Source organism: Acipenser ruthenus, chromosome 6 (genome assembly GCF_902713425.1).
Source record: "Acipenser ruthenus chromosome 6, fAciRut3.2 maternal haplotype, whole genome shotgun sequence".
NCBI classification, from domain to species: domain Eukaryota; kingdom Metazoa; phylum Chordata; class Actinopteri; order Acipenseriformes; family Acipenseridae; genus Acipenser; species Acipenser ruthenus.
In genome coordinates, this window is record NC_081194.1 from 60367478 (window position 1) to 60395028 (window position 27551).

Genomic DNA, 27551 nt, shown 5'->3' on the forward strand with positions numbered 1-27551 from the left:
TTATTATTGGTGATACACATTGTTTATCAGCTTACTACATGGTGTGCACATTAGTAAGCGTAGTTAAAACTGTAAGAAAGTCAAGTAACAAGCGTTAACATTGACAGAGGCATTAGTCAAAAACATTTATATGCTTGTAGTTTTTTACCCTTTTACACCCAGAAAAAAATTAAGTTTATCAATATACTGTAATTCCATTTTTACATGTTGGGAAGTGACAGAGTGCAAGTTTGAGCGTGGTTAAACTTCCTTCTGTATACAGTAATTTGCATAATGAAAGCGCCCTTCAGGTAATGAACTGTTTGTTTAACTATATTGATGGTAAAGCATGTGTTCAAAAGGATAATGTTTAGAAATCAGCTGAAATCAATCCCTGTGTATTTGTTTGAACTATGTACCTGTTTGAACAAGCAGTCAGCTGTACTAGAGAATATATTTAAGTCATTGTAAGTACATAAAAACACCCTCCTTCATGCTTGGATTCAGGATGTAATGAAGGTTCTCTCACTGGGTGGAATACACCTGATGATAATAGGAAAATAGGACCCCACAGGAACCTTACCCTCTATGCATTGTATTTTGCACATATGAAACTATATGGGATCAGGTGGTGCCAGCCTGAGTATGTTGTTAGAAAAGCCTTGGTTTATTACAAACACTGAAACTTATTTAAAGAGTGAGGAGTCCACCTTTTGGCTCAGTGGTATCCATTCAGTACCCATTCAGTCTACTTACTTTCCCTCACCTGGTTTGAGACATAAACAGGGGGAAATAAATATCAGAAGAGTTATGGTAATTGCACACTCAGCTGCAGCATAGCGAATGGAGGCCCTGCAATATTAATTGGTTTGGTGACCCAGCATGTAGATACAAGCTAATGCATTCACACATTAAACAAGACTCATTGTGGATTACCCAACTTTTATTCAAATACCCTGCATTAATTAGAAAGTAAAGTAGACTTGCGCCTGGTGGTATAATATGTGACACTGGATAGCTTTAAAATTAGACTTTAACAGCAAATTATTAGTGCTTTCAATAGTAAAGAGCTGTGATTATTTTGTTAAGTAGCATGAACGAATACCGTATTCCTTCGACGTTAAGACACAGCCCAGAATTTCCAACCCTCAATTTGAGGAAATAAATAAAACATCAAATAAAGCTGCATTGACAAAGACAACCTCAATTACGCATATAAGAAAACGACGTTTGGAGGCAGTTTGCGGCCGTCTGCTGTCACACAGAGCATTACAGTTATGAGCTGCTTCTCATTTCCAGTCGTGATTACTCACACCTGTTTTTTTTCCCTTTTTGTGAACTGTGGTATTGCTTGGCATGTCAAAAAATACGGGGGTCTGATCAACATTTCCGATCTGTCCAAGTTGGTACTGTTTGTTAGAACAGAGCTTAATAACGAAACATTGAAATTGTAAAAGCATCCTCAGGAAGCTAATGACTATTCTTTGAAAACGTCTGCCTGTATGTCATGGATGATTCGAGACGTATTTGTTTGTCTTTTCTCAAATTTTTGTGAACCTAAAGCATTACCTACCCTTCACATCATTACAATGTAAAAATTAGACTAGGGAATTGCATACTGAAACTCCATACTATCTTTCAGTTCTGGATACTCATGGAACACCCCAAACCTCCTGTACCCTGTATAACAGGCAGGTTTTGAGCTATCTGCAGTATTTGTTCAGGCAGTAGATGGAGCATTGTGCTGCTGACCACACGCAAACCAGCATCACAATAAACACCCGAGGGAAGCTGAAATTGTTTTGTGGTGTGTTGGTGCAGAATCATCAGGGACTGCTTCTCCTAATCGAGTTCCTAATGGTTGGTAGATCGTCAACACCCGCTTTTGAGCTCCTGAGTGTAAAGACAATGAATACTTCATCACATTCTCTTTTACTTTTGTGAAAACATTACTTTTGAATGTTCACACAATGAATGCTCTCTTCCATAATTCTGGAAAGTCGTTCTAAGAACACACTATCTCCCATGCCTGTGCTTAAGATGTAAAAAGCCCTGTATGCTGTGTACTGTCTCCATCTTTATTGTCTTAAAGTTAATCCAAGCCTATGCCTCCTGTGTGTTAAGCATTCTTTATTTCTCTTCTTTTACATGAGTTCTTGATTAATTTGCATTTCACTGGGGATGTTTTGGCAATCAAGCAATGGCGTACCCTTATTTTGTTCTGTTTTGTGGAAGGTTAAGTGAATATAACCTTTTGTAATATTGTGCTTTTCTGTAATTTGTTGTTGTATGCGTGTGTATGTATTTTTATTTTTTTTATTTTGATGGCCACACTAAATCCTTCCTCCCCGTGTTTGCTAAACACAGTGCTGTCATAACTCATAACAAATCAAACCTTCTCTCCATTGGCACTCACAGAGGAAGAAAGCCAAATTTAAGGGTAATTTCAGATTGTTGGAGAAGAGGAGAGGCACGACTGTTCATTTGCACCAATCATGCCTCCCTTTCATCTCCCCTGATTAAGCCTAGTGTGGTTTCATCAAACTGTTCAATCACCAAGCTGTCACTCTGGCTGTCTGTTGATTGAAAACAATCAGAGCTCTGATGACACAATTATTCTGACCCTTTAACTAGATGCTGCTGTGATAATGAAAGGTTGATTATGATAGTTTGTGCCTCCTTCAGTTTGCAGAGAAGGTTAATTTGGGCATCAGACGGATGTTTAATGGGCGCTCACTGGCAATGCTGAGGTAAATGAGAACGTGCAGTCTGTGATATTGCACGGATATAGTTTAGCTGTCAATCATTGTCATTTAGAGACTCTCTGAAAATCGTTTTCTTTTTCTTTTTTCTTCTCTTTTTTCTTTGAGATTTAATTTATTCTTGGCCCTTAGTGAGTTCCTTTATGTTATGTGACCTTTACAGCCAGCTAACAAAGTAGCATTCACAGGCGTTGGCTCCTTAGTCATACTGTATCCTGGGAGAGTTGGTTTTTTTTTTGGGGGGGGGGGGGGGGGCAGTGGGTACCCCAATTCTGCTTTTGTGCACAAGACATCAAACCATAAATTGATACATCTAGAAATACTGAAATAAACTCTTGACTTTTTTCTTATTTCTCTTTCATTATTTCTCGTTTAACGTTCTTCTCTTTTCTCTACTGTCTACCTTTTCTTACAGAGATTTTTTTTACTTTATTCCTTGCCTACATGACCTACTGTATTTAGTGCAATTTAGACCTGTGCAAGGTTAATGTCTAATGCATGCAAAATCAGAATATGCACATTCATCCTAAAGGGACCATTAAGAGATCCTTCACACTTTACCACATGGAGGTGGAGTCCACATCACACAGTGATACAACTCATTTCAACACTGAAGTTTAATTTAGTATTTCTAAATGTATATCTGTAGTTATGCATAAATAGATACAGTAAGAAACAATAACATCAGACCAAATAGGAAATCTTCAAAAACACAAAGTGGACAGCTGAACTGAACTGCATGCACATCTATAGAACTTCTACTTTAATGTGTTAGTGCTGTTAGTGATGTTCACCAGCTTTCATTATTCCATAAGTGCTGGAGTATTAATACGCAGCAGAACATTGCTCAATTCAAATAGCAGAATGATGACACAGCTGTTTTATTAATTCTTATTATTTTTTTCCTGGTGTGGTGCTGCTTGGGCGATTTGTTGGGTGCCATTGCCTTTGATCTTCTCTTCATAACGGCTGCTTGATTACGATAACTTCAAAACTGCTGTACTTATAAAGGTCTACTGATTACATTGGATAAAAATCCACATACAAATCTTCAAGCTTATATACTGTTTTGAATAGCTGTTCTTACTACACTTGGGACCCAAAATGTGACTTTTAGTCTAATATTTTACATTTCTAATCTGTGAACTGTCGGTGCCAAACAACCTTTAGTTTGCCTTTCGGTGCTCTTAAATTAACGATGATTGCATCGCAAGCTTATGTGTCTATATATGCTACAAGGTTGAGTGAATACACATTGTTGTGACATGGGGATGCTTTGTTTTTGTTCAGAGTCATAGATGTCCAGTGGAATACTCACTAATACCAGAGCTAGTTGCTCATAAGTATAGATGCATGGTCACTGCAGAGGGGAATACAGAAATGAACTCACACACAGAGCTTCCACTAAGCCCGTGCATTTATGTCAAATTCTAGCACTTGGATAGCTATTTGAGATCTCCATTTCATACTGCTTGGCTATGTGTTCATCCTTTTTCATCCTAAAATGTTTACTGATGCAATTATTTAAAGATACATATGATATCACTGGATGTTCAAACCGCACGAAATGCCACTGAAGGGAATTTATCTTCCCCTAGTTTTGTAAGTTCATCACAGCCCATCTGCCTGTACTTGAGGATCTGTTTGTTTTGAAATGCACTTTGTTTCTCAGAATAATAGAATAATTTATTTCCAGCCATGTTCGCACAGATTCCTCATTCTTAGGTACAGGTCTTTCTTCCAACGAAACAACCTGAAATTGCTCTCAAGTCCAATTAATTCCCCTTTATTCCACTCTCCTTTGTCAGTTTAACTGATCCATTGAAAGTTCCTCTTGGATCTGGCTCAAGGAGAAACACTCGAAGGCAGAGATTTCTATCACAACCTGGAAAAGAAGCGTTGATCCTAATTGGATCAGACACCAGTACCTCCTGATGCCTCCTGTTATACAAAAACTTTTCCATTTCTGTTTTTAAACATATTTATATTAATAATAAAAACAGAACCTCAAAATACTGATTTCCAATTCACTGCCTGGTATACCTGGACTGAAGTCCCAGATATAATTTTAAGCTACCAAAACCTTCTTCATAACCATATTAACAATATATATTTATTTTTTAATTGTATTTTTTAGATGTTTTTTTGTATTCTGTGGTCAACATAATAACTACTTTACCAGCAATGCCTAACACTGTTATACACATTTTTCATTTGGCTAATGTTACTGTGTTCAGATCAGAATTTTACCGTGGGGTAAATAAGAGCCACCTCACCACTTCAGGTATTATAAACTGATTTAACTGGTGCTCAATTACTCAAGTAGGTAGCTTACCCAAGATGACTTCACAAAACTGATTAAGAAAAGAGAGAGCGTCATTCATCTCTTCCTTCTGTAAGTAATTCTATATGACTGAGTAGGTGGCTTGAAGTTAAAACAAATGCAGTCACAAAAGGAGGGTGCTTAAAATCGTGTACAGTAAATATCTGTAAAATCTTTATAAAATCAATAGCTTATCAGATTGTACCCACGTTATCTGAAAGGTCTTTTGGAGTCTAGGAGTATGATAACAGTTTGGAGAAGATGCAGTTATCATCATGCAGAAAGACAGATGGATACACACAATGCATAAAGGAGTCCATATCCAAGTTTTTTTTTTTTCTCTTTGTTCAATCATTTATCTACTTCTATCTACTATTTCTGTTTTGACGTGACAGTTTGTAAGCAGCCAGGGCAATATTCACAAAGCACTTACCACTGTTCTATGTTAACACCATCTTTTCTAAAAGGAAAACAAAACAATGTGTGGCAAAGTCATAGATGGGCGCTATATAAATTATAGGAGATAGGAGGTTAGGGTTCAGAACCTCCAGTCTAGAATAAATTATATAGTATTGTGTGCAGTATATGGGGATTTTAAGTTTTGTTGTTAATTTGGTCTATCCACCACTAGTGGCCGTTAATCTTGGAAAGACAAGCATTGAGTGGGTTCTAGAAGCTTCTGAGAAAGTCTCTCATGATTGGTGTGGGGAACAGGAAGTTCCACCTCCTGGGGAGTCAAAAGGAAGCTGTCATGACCCAGGAAGAGGGAAGTAACTAGGAAGGATGCTCTGTGGAGAGCATGTGCTGAGAGAGCTGGAGACTTCTCTGAGAGACCAAACTAAACTAAAAGGAAATAGTGAATTGGTTTGTTATTTTTGAAAAGCTTTTGAATATGTTTCTTTAGCTTTAGATTATTAGTAAAACATCAGGTTTGTCGAACTGTACTGGAACCATGGAGCCTCTCGGAGGAACTGCAATACGCTGCTGCCCAGAAGAGGAAGCACTAGCTCGGTTCATTACCAGGAACACCAATGTGAGAACCACTCTGAACCTCGATATTAAGATTGTCATTGTTGGTAACCCAGCAGTGGTTTAAAGTGTTTTAAGGGCAGCGTAAAATTAGCTATCATAGGAAGATAGTGAATGTGTTGAACTTTTGGACAAAGAGAGGCAAAACACAAGGACAAGTCAGTGACTGTGTTATTCTCGCTGGAACCGAGGGGGTGGTATCTGTGGAAGGAAACAAGAGGACAATTACCAGGGAAACCACAAGGGGCGACTGGGGGGCCTTCACTGCCACCTCGTGGCTCTCTGGAAAAACTTCACCAGGACCTTCAGGAGGACCCAACTGTTCTACCACTCACCTCTAGAGGCTGCTATAAAGAGTACTTTGATAACCAGTGAGACTGAAACAGAAAAACACCTGCTGGAGGGATTGTGTGTGTGTGTGACAGAATTTTAACAAGACTCACCTGTAAACAATAAACACGCCTGGTGGCTAACAGTGAAACTGCATACAATCTGGCATTATTTCAGTTGACAAACAAGCACTTTGTCACAAATGTTATTTAACCCTTTGCGGTCCATTGTCGGACTGGGTCCGACATTGCAATTATTCCTCACAGGTCCTTTGTCGGACTGGGTCCGACATCATTATAGCAACGCAATAAACGGGTGTTTAGTCGTTTTTTCTCCGGAAAAAGCCGAGAAAACCATTCAATTGCCGAGTGGGAGCGACAGGAGCCGAGACAAGTCGGGGAAAAAAAAAAAAAAAAAAAAGGCGTATTTCATGAATAGTCATCCATGGTATCAGGTATCAGATAATGGGCGTCCATAGTAAACAAGCTGGCTAAGTGCGTCAGCGCACTGAGACTATCATGGACATTTGCAGAGCTTTTTTCAGATGTTATAATAATAAAATAATGACACTGATCGCATTATTGAGGAATATGGTGATAAAACGAGTGATCCGGAGATGATCGATCGGTATGTACGACTATTATTATTATTATTATTTATTTCTTACATAGCTGAACGCTATAGCAAACAAAAGGCTGGGGCGGGGCTGGAGATGCCTAGTGTGTGCTTTGTTGATATGCAGGGCCATTTAAACCCGTTTGACTGTGAAAAAAATACTTTTAAACAGCACGTATAAAATTAACTGCGCGTGTGAAAATTAATTAGACCTGGTGTGCCTGACGCGCGATTAATAAATGGACCGCAAAGGGTTAATGCGTTCTTACAACCTTAGTTGTTTCTTACTAGTTCTGTATGTATCAGCTGTTTGATTTCCACAGTGTTAAATGCTTTATAAATATGGCCCCCATTATGCTACCTCACCCTTCTACACTATAACTGATAATGAAAATCTCTAAACTCTTGTGCTTGTGTTCTCCTCTGCAGCTGGCGGTGAGATGGCTAGAGCATGACTGCCGCTACCAGTATATGGAGGAGCTCCTGCAGTATGTGCGTTATGGCCTCATGGACGTGAATGCCCTCCACACTGTAGCCCAGGTGCACCCTCTGGTACAGGCCAGTGAAACTGCCACAGCCTTGGTCAAGGAGGCCTTAGAATACCACCGCAGCCCCTACGCACAGCCCATCTGGCAGACCCTTCAGACCAAGCCTCGCTACCAGTCTGAAACGCTTTACATTGTGGGGGGGAAGAAGAGGGAGGTCTGTAAGGTGAAAGAGCTGAGGTTTTTCAACCCCAGGGACCGGGAGCACGTCCACATTGCTGGAGTATCGAACTGGAGCGAGCTAGCCCCCATGTCCGTGGGGAGGAGCCACCACTGTGTGGCCATCATGGGGGACTTCCTCTTTGTGGCAGGGGGTGAGGTGGAGCATGCCACGGGCCGCACGTGCGCTGTCAGGACTGCCTGCCGGTACGACCTGCGTGGCAACAAATGGACCGAGATTGCTCCCATGAAAAACTGCAGGGAACACTTTGTGCTGGGGGCTCTGGATGAATACCTGTATGCAGTGGGGGGCAGGAACGAGCTCCGCCAAGTCCTGCCTACCGTCGAGAGGTACTGTCCAAAGAAAAACAAGTGGACCTTTGTGCAGTCGTTTGACAGGTCACTGTCGTGTCATGCTGGGTGTGTGGCTGATGGTCTGCTCTGGATATCAGGTAAAAAAAAAAAAACACAAAGACAATAATAATCTAGGCTTAGTACTTGGTCTTTCGTCAACTAGCCCACGACACCTTAAGTAAGCTGGGCTTAGCCGTCCCCCACTCGGCTAAACCCAGCTTACTTACCTTCCTTTACATCATTTTGTTTTTCTACTGTGCTTGAGGCCCCAAACCAGAATCTTTTTGTCTCAACCAGAGCCAGTTGCTGCTTCATATAAGTTCCTCACTATGCGTCGCAACTCTTGACCACTGAATCCGGTGTCTGAGAAACCGGGTTGTGGAGTTGCCACAAATCTGACAACCCACCTCCACTGGGCAAACCCGGACTCTCCAGGTTGCTGTTCCGCTTCAGCAGCCAGTTGAGCGTACCAAAGTTTCTTCCTTCCATACACCTCATCCACAGCATCCTCCCATGGCACTGTTAACTCTATCAGGTGAACAAGGCTTGTTGATCCAGAGCACAAGATAATATCAGGTCGAAGGTTAGTGGTGGCAATCTCATGTGGAAAAATAAGCCGTTGTCCAACATCTGCCAACATTTTCCAGTCTCTAGCAGCTTCCAGTTGTCCTAGACGAGTTTTGGTTTTAATATATTTAATTGGAGGTTGCTCCCCATGATAGAGTAATGTTCTTCATGTGGCATATTGCTGGCATTGGTGACAACCTGTTGGTCATGTTGCACTTGTCTTCCAATGCTAAGGCCAAACCTCGCAGCACCTGGTCATGATGCCAAGTAAAGCGTCCTTGGCTAAGACCAACCTTACTCCTGTCAAAATATGTCTTAATGTAGCTGGTGATGAACACAAAGGACATCATGTATCCTCTCCTACCCATAGATTCAAGTTCTGTAGTGATGGGAGAACATCATACGTTGACCTGATGAGGAAACTGATCCTCTCCCTGTCCATTCTCCCTGCTTGGCCTGGGAAACTGCCTTTATGCACCTCATCCTCTCCTCCTGCTTTTGCAGTGCATTGACTACCAGCTTCCTCCGTTGAGCTGGGGCTGCTTCATGCCATGTAAGAGAAGCTGAACTGAGACCAAGGCCTCCTCTTCCATGCTGTACTTGCCCCATGATATCACTGATAAGAAGGGCAGCCTTTGCATCTTCCACAGCTTCCTTTGATGCCCACTTTCTTCCAGTTTTCAATACGGGTGCTGCCTCCCTCACAAATTTGTCGTGTGACTCTACCAATGTCATTTCCAATCAAACCTTGCTGCACTTAAACTCATTGGTTAGAGCTGAGACTGGCAGCTGCAGTTTCCCTTTACCATAGAGCCCCACTCTGCTGAGGCAGTGTGGAACTCCTAGCCATTTCTTGATGTATGAACTGATTGACGCTTCCAGCTTCTCTACTGTTGTCAAGGAAACCTCATACATAATGAGTGGAACATTATCTCAGTACTCACGACGGAGGTGTTCATGGCAGTACAGAAACAGAAATATCTGATGCCTGTGGGCATTGTAGAAAATCTACCTTATGAAGTAGTTTTGGGGCAGGATATACCAGTGCTAGCGGAGCTAGTGAGTGTCTCTTGTAATGTTGTGGTTACTTGAGGCCAAGCTAAGAAGCAACACGAGGCAGATAGCACAGCATTGCAGCAATTACCATTTGCGGGTGCAGAGTTAGATGTTCAGCCTGGGAAGTCCCGCAAACCAAAGAAGCAGCGCAGGCAGAAGAAAATTAGCGGTACTTTGAGAAAACTAGAGCCTGTGTAGAGTGTAGAGTCTGATGGCCAACTGCCAAGCAATGTGGGAGAATGAATTGGTGTATCAGGAGAATGTAGTCGGAAAAGGTAGTCCCAAAGGTTTTAAGAGTGCAGGTTTTGGAACTAGGACATTCAATCCCTATGTCAGGTCAGTTAGGTCATACTAAAACTTTGGCTATGATCGCTAAAAGATTTTGTTGGTCAGGGCTTTACACAGATGTAGTAGATTATTGCAAAAGTTGCCGGCAATGTCAATTAACTTCCCATGGCAGTATCAGATCGGAGCCCTTTACACACCTTGCCCATTATTGATAAACCATTTCATCTCATAGCGATGGACATTGTTGGTCCATAGGAAAGGAGTAGCACTGGTAATCTGTTTATTGTAGTGTTTAATACCCTGAAGCATTTCCTTTGCGTTCCATAAAAGCTAAGCAAGGCGTTAGGGTTGTTTTGTTTCCAGAGTAGGGATACCTGCAGAGATAATCACCGATCAGGGCACTAAATTCATGTCCACCCTGCTACAGCGCATATATAAAGTGTTAGGAATTAAAGGTGTTCGCACTACCCCTTACCATCCTCAAACTGATGGGCTCGTGGAACGTTTCTACCAGATGCTGAAAACAATGCTGAGGCACTTTGTAAGTGAGGCAAGGATTGTGACTTTTGGCTTCCCTATTTTGCTTTTTGCTTATATAAAAGTCCTGCAAGCATCCACTGGATTTTCACCGTTTGAGCTTCTCTATGGCAGGACGGTGAGAGGGCCCATCAATGTCTTAAAGAGACTTGGGAAGAACCGACAATTGGAACAGACCAAAATATAATCAGCTACATTTTGAAGATGTGCAATAAGCTGGAGGAGTACACCTTGCTTGTGAAGCAAAACCTGAGAGAGGCTTGAAATACTCAGAAGCTATGGTATGATCAACATGCTCGAGAACGAGAGTACAAGCCAGGGCAGGTGTTACTACTACTCCCCACATCTGAACAAAAATTGTTCGCAAAGTGGCAGGGACCATATGAGATTGGCACACCTGATAAGAACAGGAAGAAACCGGTTTTTCATATTAATTTCCTGAAAGAATGGAGAGAGAGATCTACCACCACTCAGACTTTGCTGATAAGGCAAGCACATGACGAGGACAAACCAGAGGAATCTTTTCCTTCTGGAGAGGCCAAGAGACCACCGGATTTTATGCAGCTGAACCCACTGCAGCAGCGATAGATGGCACAACTGGTTGAATCCATGACAGGTTTATTCACTGAAACCTGGACATACCACGGAGATTCAGCATGCCATACAGCTTCTAAAGACTACAGATATTCGACAATGGATGTATCGAATGGGTCTCCTAAACACCTTGAAGGAAGAAATCAATACGATGCTGCGCTTACAAGTCATAGAGCCCTTGTCAAGTTCTTGGAGCAGTCCTGTTGTGCTGTTGCCAAAGAAGGACAATTCCATTAGATTTTTATACACTTCCGTGAATTGAACACCATATCCAAATTTGACAGCTGCCCAATGCCCCGGGTTGATGAACTGCTGGAACGTTTGGGCAGTGCCACCTTTGTTTCCACACTTGGCCTTAAGAAGGGATACTGGCAGGTGCCCTTAATGCCCAAAGCTAAAGAATTGACAGACTTTCGAACTCCATTTGGCTTGTTTCAATTCTGTGTGATGCCGTTTGGTCTGCACTTTACACTTTGCTGGAGCCACTAATCAAGTAGCGGACTTCCTATCCCAACATCCTACCAGGACCGAGGACGATGGTGAAGGGAAACCTAACGATCCGAACCCCTGTCCTGATCTGCTTGAAGGGGGGATAATGTGATGGGGAACATCACACGGCCTCCCTCACTGATGTTTCGGCAGGCCTGTGGCTTTCCCTGAGACATAATAAAACATTGCTGACAACCAAAAATAAAGAGAAATCAGTAACCGTTAACTTACCTTCCATTCTTTGAGTCTGCTGCTGGTGTCTTCATCACCTCCTGCCGTCATTTCCCCGGGGTGGGAATGGACAGGATGAAACACAGACGTTTTTTTTGAGCGTTTTGTTTGATGTTTGGAGGATGGCTGTTTGTATTGTATTGTGGTGTATCACACACACTCACCCATGGTTATACACAATCAGAGCAACAAGGAAGAGAGTATTATAAAGACAGGGGACTGGGCGGCCACCAGCCCTGTAAAATAACGTCACAGCGCCATCTGCAGGATATTATAAAAGGAGGGAGCTGGTTTCTTTCTATTTAAATGCTAGTACCTACCTTCCTTGTGTTTATTTATATTATATGTTGGTGATTGACTGATCGAATAGATGTTAGAGTACTACTTATTCAATGTGTATTGGTGAGGGTTAAAAACGGTGTGTATTGTAAGTTGAATCCCCTTGTAAACATAAAATGGATGCACCTGTACTATGGGCAGGGTTAACAGGCTTACAAAGGGGCTGCTGTCTCACCTTTCTCTCCACATACATTAATCCAGGTACGATGGTATGATTTCTTCTGCTGTGCCCTGCATTGTTATAAATTGTTTCTTAACACGGGCCCAGTAGTTCTCCACGTTGTCCAGCCATAAACTGTAGTTTGATAAGTAAGTGGGTAGCATAATGAAAATATGTCTTTCTTGCCACTGTGAAGTGGTGAGGAAAGGTCTCTGTAATTTAAAGGCAGGCTTATTTTTCCTATGTCATGCTGAAAATGGCCAACAATGTTTTACTTTAAAATCTAATGAATAAACCAAGAATTACAAGTAGTATAAGAAAAAAATGCACTTTCATTGGCAATGTTCAATATAAATCTATAAATCCTTAACTATTTTCTTAGCTCAGTTTTAGGCAGAAGGATATTTAATAAATGCCTTTTGTTAATATTAAACTTTTTTTTTCAATTTAGTTAGTTAACCCATTTTATAAGAGCAATAAGGCACTTCAGAGTGTGTGATATACTCTAATATCACCACGCCCTGAGCTGTTGACACCCACTGTCGTGCCTTATTGCTTGTCTCTGTATACAATATATTTACATTGTAAATAATTGAGCATCAATTTAAAAATAAAAAATAATAGAGTTTCCCCCAAAATATGCATTTCTTTTAGTATTAATGGATATTGTAATTCATTTTGGGGAAAATTATCAAAACAATATTTTCCGATAAGGTTTCAAATATGTCGTATAACTAGAGCCCTGTGTTTTTTGCAAATACGAAATAAAACGAAATGCAACATATAAAGTGAAATGCAACTTTTAAAAAGAAATACAAATATAAAATGATAAATCATTATAAAGCAAACATAGAGTTACATTTTTAAATTGGGAGGTTTATACAACAAATACTTGCTCAGCCGTTACCATAGACACGGTCTGAAGGGAAACGGAAGCTCTGGCTAGCACTTGCGCAGATATATAATTTATATCAAGTCGTTTGGGAATTCAAATTGTGATGGAAGAGAAGAGATGTTTGTTTCTAACATGCCTAAACCGCAGGGCAGTGTAAATATATATTTATTTTATCTTATTGAATTTTTATAGAGAGCATGGGCTGTAACTACTGTAAATAGGCAGTTAAAGAGTGGGGGACTGTACGTCGCCGTTACTGCTGCTAATGAGAAATTATGGTAACAAAATTATTGTTCTACACAATGTCTGTTTGTCAATGTAAAAAAAAAAAGCGGATGTTTTAATAAATGTTTGTAGTTATGATGTATACTATACTATTGATATACATCTATTTGAGTAATTTAATGCGCATCTGTAATAAAACGAATTAAAACAAAATTTGAAAAATAAAACAAAATTTGTGAAATAAATAAAATGAAAAGTTAAAAAAATTCATGGGGCTCTGCGTATAACTTGTTTAATTCACAGACAAACACGTACAGTACACTCACTTATTACATTATTAATGGTAAGCCGAGTTCTGTCATTATAAGTCTGTGTTCATAAGACCATAGCGTTCAGGTTATGCACAGGACTCCAATGCTTTTACTAGGGTGCTAATCCTTTGTGAATACGGCCCGTAGACTCCATTATTATTGAATTACTTGTGTAGAACATCATTGAATATTCAAGGGCTTTTCAAAATATAACAGTTATCAGCAGGGATTCTGTGTTGTCTTTCTGGTTATTTTTCTGACCTGCACTTGGTTAACCTATTAATACGTATACATATTTAACATCATAGTTCCCAAGGTTGTGCACCTAATTAGTTTAAGTTGTACATTGAACTCTGTATATTGAATCTCAGGGGCCTGAAATATGAAAACCTTTCAGTGAATTTGAGTGCCCCAAGGTTTAATATTTGAAGCTTTTTATTTTATTTATTGTTTATTAAGGATATCCACCATGTGTGTGCTTTACTAAAGTAGTGCTTTATGCAGATCATACTGGTATCCTCTGTAGTGAGAAATCATTGTCTATATTAAGATTTTCATGATGTATGTGCTCAAATAACAATTTTGGGGTGTGTTTAGTGTATGGGAACCCTGATTCTACTTTTACATAGAACTAGAGTGACCTTGCGTCTGTCAGGGTTCCGCTGTAGCTATGCTGGAATTGCAGCAGTCAAGATTATTAACCAGTCCTTTTAAAGATTTTAATTCTGTAATTTTTTCAGTTCCTTTTTAACCGAGCACACTGGCTGCCTCAAAAGGATCTCAACCCATGCCTTTATTTTGAATGATATTTTATTAAAATAATACACTAAAAGGCGTATACTTGTACTGAGGTAACCACAGCTGTTAAAACAGCAGAATTAAAAATATTGATGTGGTTTGGATCACCAAGGTACATATTTGTGATACCATTTTATAATAAACCTGGTTTCCTTAGACATCTATTCCATATATATATATATATATATGGGAAAACCATATTCAGAGTAATAAAACAAGTAATAAAACATTTTCTAAAAAAGATAGGTGTCAGAATTATTGGCACCCCTAAAGATTCTTATAAATAAAATCAAACAAAATGAAATCTGCATTAACATTCTACTTCTTTAAGTTCATCTCAGTCTTAAGGAACTGTATTGTGACCTTCCATGGCTTCCTGTTTCACTGGGGTATAAAAATGAGGTAACACGCATATGAAATCCATTTGTCATCCATCACCATGGGGAAAGGCAAAGAACTCACAAATGAAAAGAGACAAATGGTTGATGACCTTCATAAATCAGACAATGGGTACAAAACAATAGCTGAAAAACCAAATATACCACTTACCACAATTAGGGCAATAATTAAGAAGTTCAAAACCACTGCAACAGTGGTAAACTTGCCTGGTAGAGGACGCAAGTGTATCTTGCCCCCACGCACAGTGAGGCAGATGGTTCAGGAGGCAAAGGGAAATCCAAGAGCCACAGTTGGATTTTGGATGCATCTGGGGGTCACCAAGTCTACCAATCTACAATTAGACACCACATCCATGCCAATAGGCTACTTGGAAGGGTTGCCAGAAAAAGGCTTTATTGAGAGCAACCAACAAACGTAAGCACCTGGAGTTTGCTAAATAGCATTGGCACTTCGATTGGAACCGGGTGCTATGGTCAGATGAGACGAAAATAGAGGTCTTTGGCCACGCACACCAGCGGTGGGTTTGGCGTCGAAAGAAGGATGGGTGTGCAGAAAAGAACCTCATACCTACTGTAAAATATGCTGGTGGATCTTTGATATTATGGGGCTGTTTTGCTTCCACTGGTCCTGGGGCCCTTGTTAAGGTCAACAGCATCATAAACTCTACCCAGTACCAGGACATTTTAGCCAAAAACCTGATTGCCTCTGCCAGGAGGCTGAAACTTGGCCGCAAGTGGATCTTTCAGCAAGACAATGACCCCAAGCACACATCAAAATCCACAAAGAAATGGTTAATTGACCACAAAATCAATATTTTGCAATGGCCATCTCAGTCTCCGGACTTGAACCCCATTGAAAACCTGTGGTTTCAATTGAAGAGGGCAGTCCATAAGCGCAGACCGAAGGATATCAAGGATCTGGAAAGATACTGTATGGAGGAATGGTCTAAGATCCCTCCCAATGTGTTCTCCAATCTCATTAAACATTATAGAAAAGACTCAGCGCCGTTATCCTTGCAAGGGGAGGGTGCACAAAGTACTGAAAACAAGGGTGCCAATAATTGTGACACTTCATTTTTTTTGGAAATAAATGTATAATTTGAGAAATGTGTAATTTTGGTTGATTCCATTGAATCATTAATAAAATCAAATATATTACAATACAATATAGCTCAGTTCTGGTATTATTTATTTTATACAGTTGTTTTTGCTCATCTTTATCAAGGGTGCCAATAATTTTGGAGGTGACTGTATATATATATATATATATATATATGTAGAGGGCAGCACGGTGGCGTAGTAGTTAGCGCTGCTGCCTCACAGCTCCAGAGTCCTAGGTTCGAATCTGGCCTAGGGTACTGTCTCTGGAGTTTGCATATTCTCTCTGTGTTCGCGTGGGTTTTCTCCGGGTACTCCGGTTTCCTCCTACAGTCCAAAGACATGCTGTCCAGGTTGATTGGTCACTCTAAATTGCCCTCTGTGTGAGTGTGTGTGTGTGGTGCCCTTCGGTGGACTGGCATCCCGTCCAGGGTGTAGTCTCGCCTTGTGCCCTGTGTATGCGGGGTTAGGCTCCGGCTCACCATGACCCTGTAAAGGAGTAAGCAGTTAATGATAATGGATGGATGGATGTATATATATAAATGATTTTGGTTGGAATCCATTTTACACAAGCTTTTATTCTTCAATTTGAGTCGATCATGTGGTCTCACTCTTTCATGTCATGGTGACCTCTCATATTTGAATATCATTTTTACTGGCTGTTTGAAGGATACAGGTTTAGCAAGTTTAAATAATAAATCACTGGCAAAGGGAATCAACAAGGAAGCCTGAGGCACTCATATCAGCCCAGAAATTGGACCATTTTAAAGTTGAAAAAAAAACTGTGTCTAGTGAAGTGAAACTGGTGAAGGATTACGCACGTTAATGACAGTGGCTTGGGTTGAAAGCTCTTAAAATGCAGATTAGCTCCCCGGGGTGGGGAATCAAAATTGTCAATCTATATAATATACTTGTTAGAGCAGCCACCAAATCTAAGCAGTCGCTTTGATTGCAAGGGACAGTGGTGCCAGCATGTGGTATCATAACCTAAACTCTGACAAATCAGACTGATGACTTTCAAAGCTATGAGAAGAGCTACAGGCAAGGAGACTCTCATCGGTCTTGCAGAAATTAAAGAAACACAGTAATCAATTTTAATATGGTATCCACTTTGGGATAGTCAAGGCTGTATGCAAATTTACAGGATCTCGTTCTAGTGGATTGATATTAAAAAAAAAAAAAAAAAGGTGAGGTAAAGTGAATTGAAGCACACATTCTGCATCGGATATTATTATTATTATTATTATTATTATTATTATTATTATTATTATTATTATTATTATTATTATTATTATTATTATTATTATTGTTGTTGTTGTTTTTAGTATTATACATATTTAATTAAATTTGTTCACAATACCATGCTCCTTATTTTATTAGATTCAATAATTCATGAACGTGAGTAATTCATGAATCAACCCTTTGCTTACTCACTACTGATATATTTATGTGTTATGTTGTATTTAATGACATTAAAAGATGTTCCCTACGGTATCGATGATGCACTGTACTCAGACGGAGGCAATTGTAGCCAGAGCGTTATAAATATGTAAACTGGGTATCCTGGTCTGCAGACTGAGAACATCACAATGCAAAGTCATGTCCATTGATGTAGGAGTTTTAAAAATACAGATGAGATTGAATTATATTTTCTGTGTTTTTCATGTTGCAGGTGGTGTAACGAACACTGCACAGTATCAGAACAGATTAATGGTGTATGACCCAAGTCAGGTGCGTATCGTTCTCCAGTAAGTTACTGCACATACATGCCAACAGTCAGGATTCCCCACCAAATGTCCCGGTGCATGGGAACAAATCCTGGAAATTCATTCTCATTCTCTCTCTCTCTCTCTCTCTCTCTCTCTCTCTCTCTCTCTCTCTCTCTCTCTCTCTCTCTCTCTCTCTCTCTCTCTCTCTCTCTCTCTCTCTCTCTCTCTCTCTCTCTCTCTCATGATGTTTCTCCTTAGATCAGCTGCAGAAAAGCACACTAGATTGCACCTGTTTGCAGAACCAGTCCTCATGTCAGTGACAAACATCGATCCAATCCAGTCGATTTGGAGAATGATTGTTTTGCCTCAGCTGCTCCAGTATGTTTTGATGTGTAGATTGTCAATAAATGCGAAGGAGCCAGTAATAAGTGCAGGAATGTACCCACCATTGATCTTGCACACAGCTGTGCTTAGAAAGCAAGTTGAGCGTGCTGGAGTGAATTTACATCAAAAGTAACACGACAGCCCTTAAAAGCAATGAATACACTTTTCACACCTAATTGCAGCTTGAGTTATAATGTGTAACCCTAGTCTTTTAAAGTTATATTGTTTGAGTGTGTGTTGATGTTTTACATGGAAAGGAAATTGGTAGATGAGGGCTAATATCACAAGTTATAGAAGCGTTTTAATTAAATAAAATTCTTGTATAAATCATGTAAGAGAAAAACGACCAATCATAATTCCAGTACATAAATATCATCTAGGTTTTATGATCTATAATAAGCTAGTACATTGTGCATACAGTCGTCAACTGCACAAGATGACATCTCCTATACAGCAAGCATTGTATGTTATAGTACATAATATTACAAAAAAAATCAAACACCATTTTTCTAAAGGATATTTAAAACATTCTTTTGTATCGGGTGACCAGTGTTACAAGGTTCCGTGGGGTTGGGGTTTTGGTAAAGGGTTAATTCAGATAGGAAAAGGCACGTGTCAGGATTTTCTTTTCTCTGTCAGCTCTGGGCACACTGCAGTCCCTATATTGTTTAGACAAAGAAGCAGGCAAATATTCCATCTGCCTGTGATTGCCTGTGCAGAATCCCAATCACTATATTTGCTGGTGGGGAGGATGGTTGTGTTGCTCAGTTTTTTTTTTTTCTTCTGTTTTTGTGTGTGTGTGTGTGCGTGGGGAACCGATAATGCTTGCCATCTGCCGCAGAGCACACCAGCTACCTGCTAACAAGCAGACAGCGGTGACCTCCGCTTCCCCACCACTGATTAGTATTCAAACAGTGGTTTATTAGGAGTGACCCCTCCAGGCCCCTGAGCTTCATTGTCGACGCTGCGCTTGATGGCTCACCTGCCAGTCCTTGCAGAGGAAGGGAGGGGGGGAGCAGAGATGCAGTCAGGGGACCCATCTCAGCCTCACACAGCCAGATGGTGTCTACAGGCTCCTGTCAGGGGACCTAGCAGCTAACCCAGAAATTAATTCCGACTACACAAACATTGCAAAGCTTAATATGGTAATATAAATAATTTAATAGCTTTGGAAGAGACTATCATGGATTTAGTATAAGTATATATATATATAAAGCATAAGTACCTCGGCTGTTTTTTTTCCCCCAAACACGCTTCCCCGAAATGCTGGTAAGCTGGCTGTGGTGGTGTGTGTGTGTGTGTGTGTGTGTGTGTGTGTGTGTGTGTGTGTGTGTGTGTGTGTGTGTGTGTGTGTGTGTGTGTGTGTTATGCAATCATTAACAAGGAATAGAAAGCTAATGTAATTGGATTTTTTTATTGTTACTATTGATTGACTTAACATTTGTTGTTTTTTTCATAATTAATCTTCATGGAAGGTAAGGGACTAATACTGATGCCAGTGTCACAAGTACAACTACTCTCCACTGGATATTAAGTAACAGAAATTAAAAAAAACTCATTTCACAAGTGACTTAAGATGGAATTGAAGCCAGGCCAGCAAAAGTGAAATCCCATTGGTTTAACCCTGGACTCTGCTAAAGCTGCTAGATTACAGAATATTAAAGCATTGACAAAATATTGTTTGCCCAACAAATGCAGTTAACCTACTGATCATGTCACACTGTATAAAATCAGAAGGACCTTTGACTTATATAAGCTGCATACTATTAAAATATTATGGTGTTAGTTATCAATGCTTTCAGATTCATTTTTTTACTACTTATTAGCTTCTTATCACTGGTCCTTTTCTTGTATTGAAAATATTTTGATTTGGCTTGCCTTAGGGATATACAGAAGTACCACACTACATCTTGGTACCTGTGCTGTATGCCCCTTTGTCTGTATACAGCTAGACCATTAGAGTGTATTTGAACTGCTGTCCAGGAAATGATTATGTACCAGGAAACAGCAACACATTTTCTGCTATAATGTTGCATTTGAAATCTGCAGGTCCTAACTATAAAAAAACAAGCAAAGAACAAAAAGATCTTAAACACGTGATAGGTGATAATGTTGCTAGGTAATAAAATGCATTAAAAATCCATGCTTAGCACTCATTCAATGTCTAGAAATGGTAAGGCTTGCCAAAAGATATGTACAGTCAACGTAATGGTAGGATGTATCATGTTTACAAATCCAGGGTATCACAATGAAACACTGGTAAGGCATTGCAGCACCTCTAATATGAGTAGCAAGGTGTCACCATATCAGGACCACTGGCTGTATTGTCATTGTTGTTATTGCTGGGATCTGCTATGATGATTCTGCAGAAGCTTCCTCTGGGTAGTACACTGCTACTATAATGATATCTCAATGGCATTCACTTTTTTAACTTTTCTGAAAGGGTAGTCACACATGGCTAGGGACAGATAGTATCTTTGCTTTCCAACAAATCTCTGTCAGTGTGCCTCAAGTAATTGTCATCTGTGGGATAAGAGTTTCTACTATGTGCATGGATTAAGAGCACTAAAAGTTTTTGGATTGTTTTTAGCTCCCTGGATGTGATAAGTTTTCTTTTGTGAATGAGATAGTCAACAGCATACCACTGCAGAAGACCCATTCCCCAAACTGAAGAAATGCCTGATGGTTGAATCATTTTACATCATAACTTGAAATGCTATTATAAAAATGCTATTATAAAACTAGCTTTTTGTTTCTTACGCTGTTCTTTACTGCTTAGTCCAATGAAACTGACTGACTAACATAAGGGGCCCAAGTAACAACCTTCTCATAAAGATCAGAAACATTACAGACTTCACTGTGTAATGCATTTCTTATTCTAATAAACATATATAAAGTGTCACAGTCTGGGGGTAGATGGGTCTGTCCATCAGTGTGTATGACATTGTATGAATTTTATTTCTTAGATACAGGTCATGGTGTTCTATGAAAAAAGAAAACGCAGCTGAAAAATAGTTTGATTTCAACGTATGTACTGGAACCTGCTGCTGAAACTTGTGTAATTTGTGCTACTGTGTAGTAACTTCTCCCGACACCCCCCTCTACTGCAGAACAAGTGGATTAGCCGCAGTCCAATGCTGCAGAGGAGAGTGTACCATGTAATGGCACCGGTCCGCAGAAAGCTTTATGTCCTCGGGGGAAACGATCTAGACTGCAACAACGATCGGATCCTGGTGCGGCACATAGACTCCTACGACATTGACATGGATCAGTGGACGCGGTGCAGCTTCAGTTTGCTTACAGGTAGGTTCACAGCTGTACCTGCCTCAAGGTCCTAGGATTCCCAGAGAATATGGGAGCTCCACCATTCAGCAGCTCATTAGAAAATAAATGAGTACTTGGAGAAGCAGTTTTAACACAAGTATGTCATTGAAATGTAGATGCTTAGACTGTGGTAAAGAGATTATATATATCTATCTATATAAGTTGTATCTGGGGTTTAGGCTGTATCCTCCATTACTTTTTCAGATTCACAGTAAATTGGGCATTTTGTATCGTAATATAGCATGCATGACCCAGACAGTTAGAATGAAGGCTGTTACACAGTCAGTATTAACTCTTATTGATTATTGTGTCATTGTACATTCATGGGCCTCACAATCATGAATGAAAGTCGAGTTGCTGTTTTTAATTCATTGTGTCATTTTGTTTTGCTTGATCAGACACATCACTGCTTGATTCCCCTGTCTCTGAGCTTACATTGAGCTTACTATACAGGCAAAACACAACTGCCAGCACTCAACAGTCTTCCTCCATTCCATTCAAGTCATGTGACAATGGCACCTGCTCTATATTGAGAGAGAGTGGTGGGGTCAGCAGAGTTGAAGGGTCAATTGTCACATGACTGGAATGGAATCAGGAAGTCTGTTCAACACCAGGCAACCTGAGGGCAAGTCACAAGCCAGGTAAAGACAGAGCTGGAGAAAAATGAGTAGAACTCAATATTGGAGAAAAATATCCCAGAACTATTTGAAATGATTTCAAATAAGGAAAAGGAAATCTAAAGAATCCATTAAATGACATTTGAAGCTCCTGATCAGTCAGTTTTTTTTCCCCAGGGCAAAACGAGTCAGGAGTAGCTGTCCACAGTGGAAGAATATATCTTGTAGGAGGATATTCTATATGGACCAATGAGCCATTGGCTTGCATCCAGGTGAGTGAACCTTGAGAAGGAAGGTCTGTTACACATGGCCAGTGAACATGCGCCTCTGAAATGACACTTGCTTAGCCCCTGTTGGCACTGTGTGTGTGTGTGTGTGTTTGTATGTGCTTCTGAGGTGGAGGTAGCAAGTGGCATAAGGGCAATTTTGAGACAAAGACAAGACCGTGGTAATTTATCAAGTTGCTTGTTGCAACTTACTGTAGCTTTCACAAACAGGAAATGGACTGTGGGGGTTGTTAATAGGTATGTGAGAGTAAATAGCCTTAGGTTTTTAGTAGATTGAAAATAAATATAAATAAGACTTCCAAAAAAAAGTTAACTTCCAGTACTCGGCTGGCAGTTCCTTTCCTTTAAATATATTGAATAAAGTCATATTATAATGGCAGTACAGTAACCTTCCTGAACATTTTATCCTTATTTTCTTATTAATTTTTATTCTCATTTGATTTTCTATATTTATTTGTCTTTCTGTCTTATTGTAATTACTGTTTCATATTCCTGTGTAACACGCATGATTCAGCAGCCTTTTATTATGAAACACTGTACTGTATACTATATAGAATACTTTAATCTACATGTACATACCACACACATCAATTGTATGTGCCTTACACTTTCAGTTACAGTACAATATTTTCTTTTATGTATTAATCTTTTGCTATCACGTTTTTTAAAAAAAAATGACAGTAAACATGCTCAGTTAAATGGTCATTTCCTGAAATAAGAACATCTGTTGACAAAAAAATAAAAAAAATAATCTTTTTCTACTACATGTAACTGTCCTGCTGATATCATCTGCTGACCAATTCCTTCTTTATTAGCTTTATTATATTTATTCCATTTAATTTACTGAGGTCTATTGCAGAATAAAGGGATTCAGGTGTTTTTTGTTTCTGAGTTTACAATCCTGTGTTATTTAATCCAGGTGCTGGATGTTAGTGCAGAAGGCAAAGAGGAGGTGTTCTATGGCCCGATGCTCCCATTTGCTTCCAACGGCATAGCAACCTGCTTCCTCCCAGCTCCATACTTCACATGCCCCAACCTCCAGACCCTGCAAGTGCCTCATCACAGAATCGGTGCTGTGTAATAAAAAAAAAAAGCATTGAACACATCTGCAGCCTCAAGATCCAATGTGACAGGCCAGCAGAAACATCCTCTAAACAAACCAAATGTCTCTCATTTGCAGTGTAACTTTCTGCAGCATAAAAGCCGAAAAGACTGTGGGTCTCGCTCCCCAGAAGTGAATGTTGGAAATGGATGATGCAGCCTCGGCAGAAACACAGACATATACGTACGGAGCCTCAGTGTAAGAGTGTAGAATGGGCCCTATTAAAACAAAAGCCATATTTAAAGAGTTTCAGCAATAGTACAAATGTATTAAATGTATGTAACGGGTAGAAAATGAATCATTCCACCACCCACAAAAAACAGCAAACCTGTGAAATTTGCAGATCTGCAATACAGGTTAACATATGTATTTTATTTCAGTTATCATTGATACAAAACTGGATTTGGTGAATAACCTGACAAACTTTATTTAATGCCAAAAACAAGCAACTTTAACCTGCTCACTCAGACTTTCATTGTAAGCAACTGTGACAAGGTAGCCGAGTAGATGACATCCCCAGACCAGATAGCTGACAGAGACACACACACAGGTACTACAGGTGAAAAGCGCACAGCAGCGCCGTTTTTATTAAACAAAAATAAATATTTTAACAAAAACAACGCACAGAGCAAAATAAAAGTCTAAACAAAAACTGGTCATGAACACGGACACCAAATAAACTAGTACTGTGCTGGTCTCCCCAGGACGAGCAGCAATTGCTTGCTTTTTACTTTTGGTTTTGTTTTTGCTTTTGTTTTTCTCTGCTCGTTCTCGTTCTCTCCTCTGAACACCCACCAGGAACAACAAAAGTTGCGAGGTTTTTTGCTTGTGACCATCTCCAAATTAACAGTAAATTAATCAATTTCAGAGATGGTGACATTCTACACGAGTTTTGTTTTGCATGGTCGACAGTCAATCACACACTGCCGACCACGCATTCACACGAGCTGTCTGGCAGAGACAAGCTGCTAACACCACCTCTGCCAGACCACATTCAAACCAAACACAATAACAAAGAAAGCACTCGTTTTAAATACACCATACATTTTTTTAACTGTGTTTTAACTAAACACAAAATACATTTAAATCACATTCACCCATTCTAAAATCAACAATACATATATTTACAAGCAGGCTTTGCCCTGCCCCCTCTAATTATGTGCAGGGCTTTTCCTCTGCCCTGCCACAGCGACACACATGGAATTTCCCTCAAGGAGTTAAGCACTGTTTTTGTCTGAGGGGGCTGCTGTAGTTTGGGGTTGTGTTATTTGATTTAAATCTTTAAAGTACAGTATGGGAGAAAGTTGAGTGTGAATTGAAATCTTAGAGTTAACTGTATTAAATTCCCAGGTTTTGACTCCCTGCTTTATGTCTTCACACATTTCAAGGTACAAAAAGTCCCAATCAAGCCAAAGAAAGCAAGCCCCTGCATAAATTAACAGTTTTACGACGTGAGTTTGATGTGCTTAACACATTTTAATGGCCGTACATTTTAAAACATACTTTCAGTGGGCGTTTATAAGTCAAACAAACTGAGGCGTTGTGAGTGCTTGATGATGGTGCAAGCTGTTTTAAAATGTAATAAGACCAGAATAAGTGATACCAAGATTTAAATTACCAATATCATAAGTAAGAAATTTAGATTTTATAAAGTGAGTTTTTTGTTTTAATGTTAACTGCATTTCGTATACCAACATTATTTTCTTGTATCTTCAATTGAAAAATTGATGTCATCAAAATGATTACTGAAATGAACATTACAGTAAAGCCTGTCTAATCCAGTATTTCATGGAACCGGGAAATTTTGCCAGATTAGGCAGTGTGCTGGTTTCCAGAACTACTTTAAAATGTATTACAGTACTGTGGCAATGTGCCCAGCCCCTGTGTGCATTTCTGTGTTGTATGTTGCGTGTATAGATATGGCTGCACGGGATATAAATGGGTGTGTGCAGCACGAGTTATTTAAAATGTATAATTGTATTTAGGCACGGGATTGCACATCACTTCACGTGCATTTTAAGTATACAATATGCGAGCACGAGGTTGCACATAATTAATTCACGTGCTGGGATTCAAGTGATAATTAATTAGTAATTGAATCCCGGCACAACAGTATATATATGTGCACGTTTCATTCACTCGGGGTTGTGTGTTCGGTGAGTGGAGAACGGGAGAGAGAGAAGGAGAAATAAATTAATAACAATTGCTATCGCGTGCTGGTAGGACCAGCACGATACTTGTTTGTTTATTTTTACTCACCGTGTTTGTGTGTCTGTCCGTCCACCGTTTGTTTAAGTGTTAGTCCGTTTTGTTTGTCTGTTTTATTTGGCCTCAAGTGCCGTGTCCTGTTTTGTTCAACCGTTTATTTATTTGTTTATTAAAATACTGTGCGCTGCCATTTGCGTTTTCAGTTTCAACCCCAGTACTGTCTGTCTCTGTGTGTTTCTTTCTGGCCTGAAGTCCTCCCTGCAGCTAGCCTGTCACAATTACACAGTAAAGTAAAGGTATAACAACTATTTGAACAATTAAAAAAAAAAATAGATTCCAGGTATAGAATCATGGATTGTATTAATTTTAATGTCACTTTATGTAAACAAGGATTTGACTGTAGATGTACTGTACCATGCCTGGTGTATTTATGCAACATAGTTGATTATAAATGTAGAAAAGAAAAATCAGAAGACTAGGTGCCAAACTGCACAGTCAGATTTTAGGCAGACAAGACTTACAAATTATTGAGAGCATCACACCATTAATTTCAATAGGGATTTGGTTGGAACCCAAAAATGATGCTGAATTATACAGCATCCTGATATGTAGAGGGGCTGGATTAGACAGAATTTACTGTAATGAAATTCTGGATATTGAAGGCAGTATGCAGCCCAGCTTTTACTTTGTGACTCCATGAGCCTTAGACACTAGTTTGCCCTCCACACAGTAGTTCTTAAATGCTTTTGGGTTCAACTTCCTTGTTAATTGATTGTGTACCTGAAACCAACATTATTGCTGGAGGCTCCTAATTGTCTGTTTTTTTGAATAACATTTTGAGCACATTTCTGTTGAGTTTCATATCACTACATTAAAAAAAAAGAAAACTTCAATGTGTGAATTTTAAGAAAGTTATGATAGATATGCATCAGGTTATGCGACTGCTTAACTACTGATGTAAGAAGTGTATCATTACATGGAAATGGACTGTACAAATCTGTTACTGTGTAATTACAGCAGGTATTAAGATATTGTTCACAAGAGCAGTTCCATGTAATTACACATTAGTTACCAAGTAAGAGCATGCGTTGGTAACATGGTTATTACAATACAATTGCTGTTCAAGCCCTGTACCAAAAATACTGCACATGTAGGAATAAATCTACTGCAACTTGGTTGGTTTTATGTTTATTGCTGCTTAAAAACCAGTTCAGAAAAGTCCAGTGATCTGACTGAATTGGACAAGTTGAATGTGTTTTAATAACTACCCCTATATTTCTATTATAAACCACACATAAGCATTATGGTTGTGCCAGATTGACTGGATGGAAGATGATACATAAATGAACCCACTACCATGTGTTGTTATTTACATAATGAAAAAAACAACATTTGAATGCAAATACATAAATTGTCATTACTAGTTTGTGTCATCTGTAGCAGTGTTGGGCAGGAAATGAACACATTACATTCAAGCAACCAATGAGACAAATCATGGAAAAAGGGTATACTCAGTGCAGAATCATTCATATGAAAGGCTTATATGTGGAAATAAAATATACTGTATGGTGCATATTTGTATAATGCATATGAAATATATTTGCCTTGTATTAACTCATATGAAAGCGTTCCCTTTCAGACAGGTATGTAAGGAGTGTTTTATATAATGGTACGATATGCTGTATGTATGCTGTATAGCATATTAAGTGTCTCTCATGTATGAGTCACATACATAATGTTCAATATATGCTACTATAAATCAATGCTGACCACAAACATTAAGCAGAAGAGAACGTTTAATATCTACAAAGTAAAAACAAAATTGTCTACCTCTTTTG

The 27551-nt window shown here is 39.4% G+C and overlaps 1 protein-coding gene across 3 annotated transcripts in view; it reads left to right on the forward strand.

Moving 5' to 3' along the window:
• LOC117410829 (kelch-like protein 32) overlaps positions 1-25927 on the forward strand; it is a 69391-nt gene extending 43464 nt beyond the window's left edge. For all 3 annotated transcript variants that reach the window (XM_034017685.3, XM_034017687.3, XM_059025616.1), the window contains 5 exons: positions 7468-8194; positions 17755-17813; positions 21286-21478; positions 22294-22388; positions 23323-25927. In XM_034017685.3, coding sequence (XP_033873576.3) covers positions 7468-8194; positions 17755-17813; positions 21286-21478; positions 22294-22388; positions 23323-23484 — 1236 coding nt within the window. In that variant the 3' untranslated portion in view covers positions 23485-25927. The remainder of the gene's footprint in view (positions 1-7467; positions 8195-17754; positions 17814-21285; positions 21479-22293; positions 22389-23322) is intronic.
• Positions 25928-27551: the final 1624 nt, after the last annotated feature.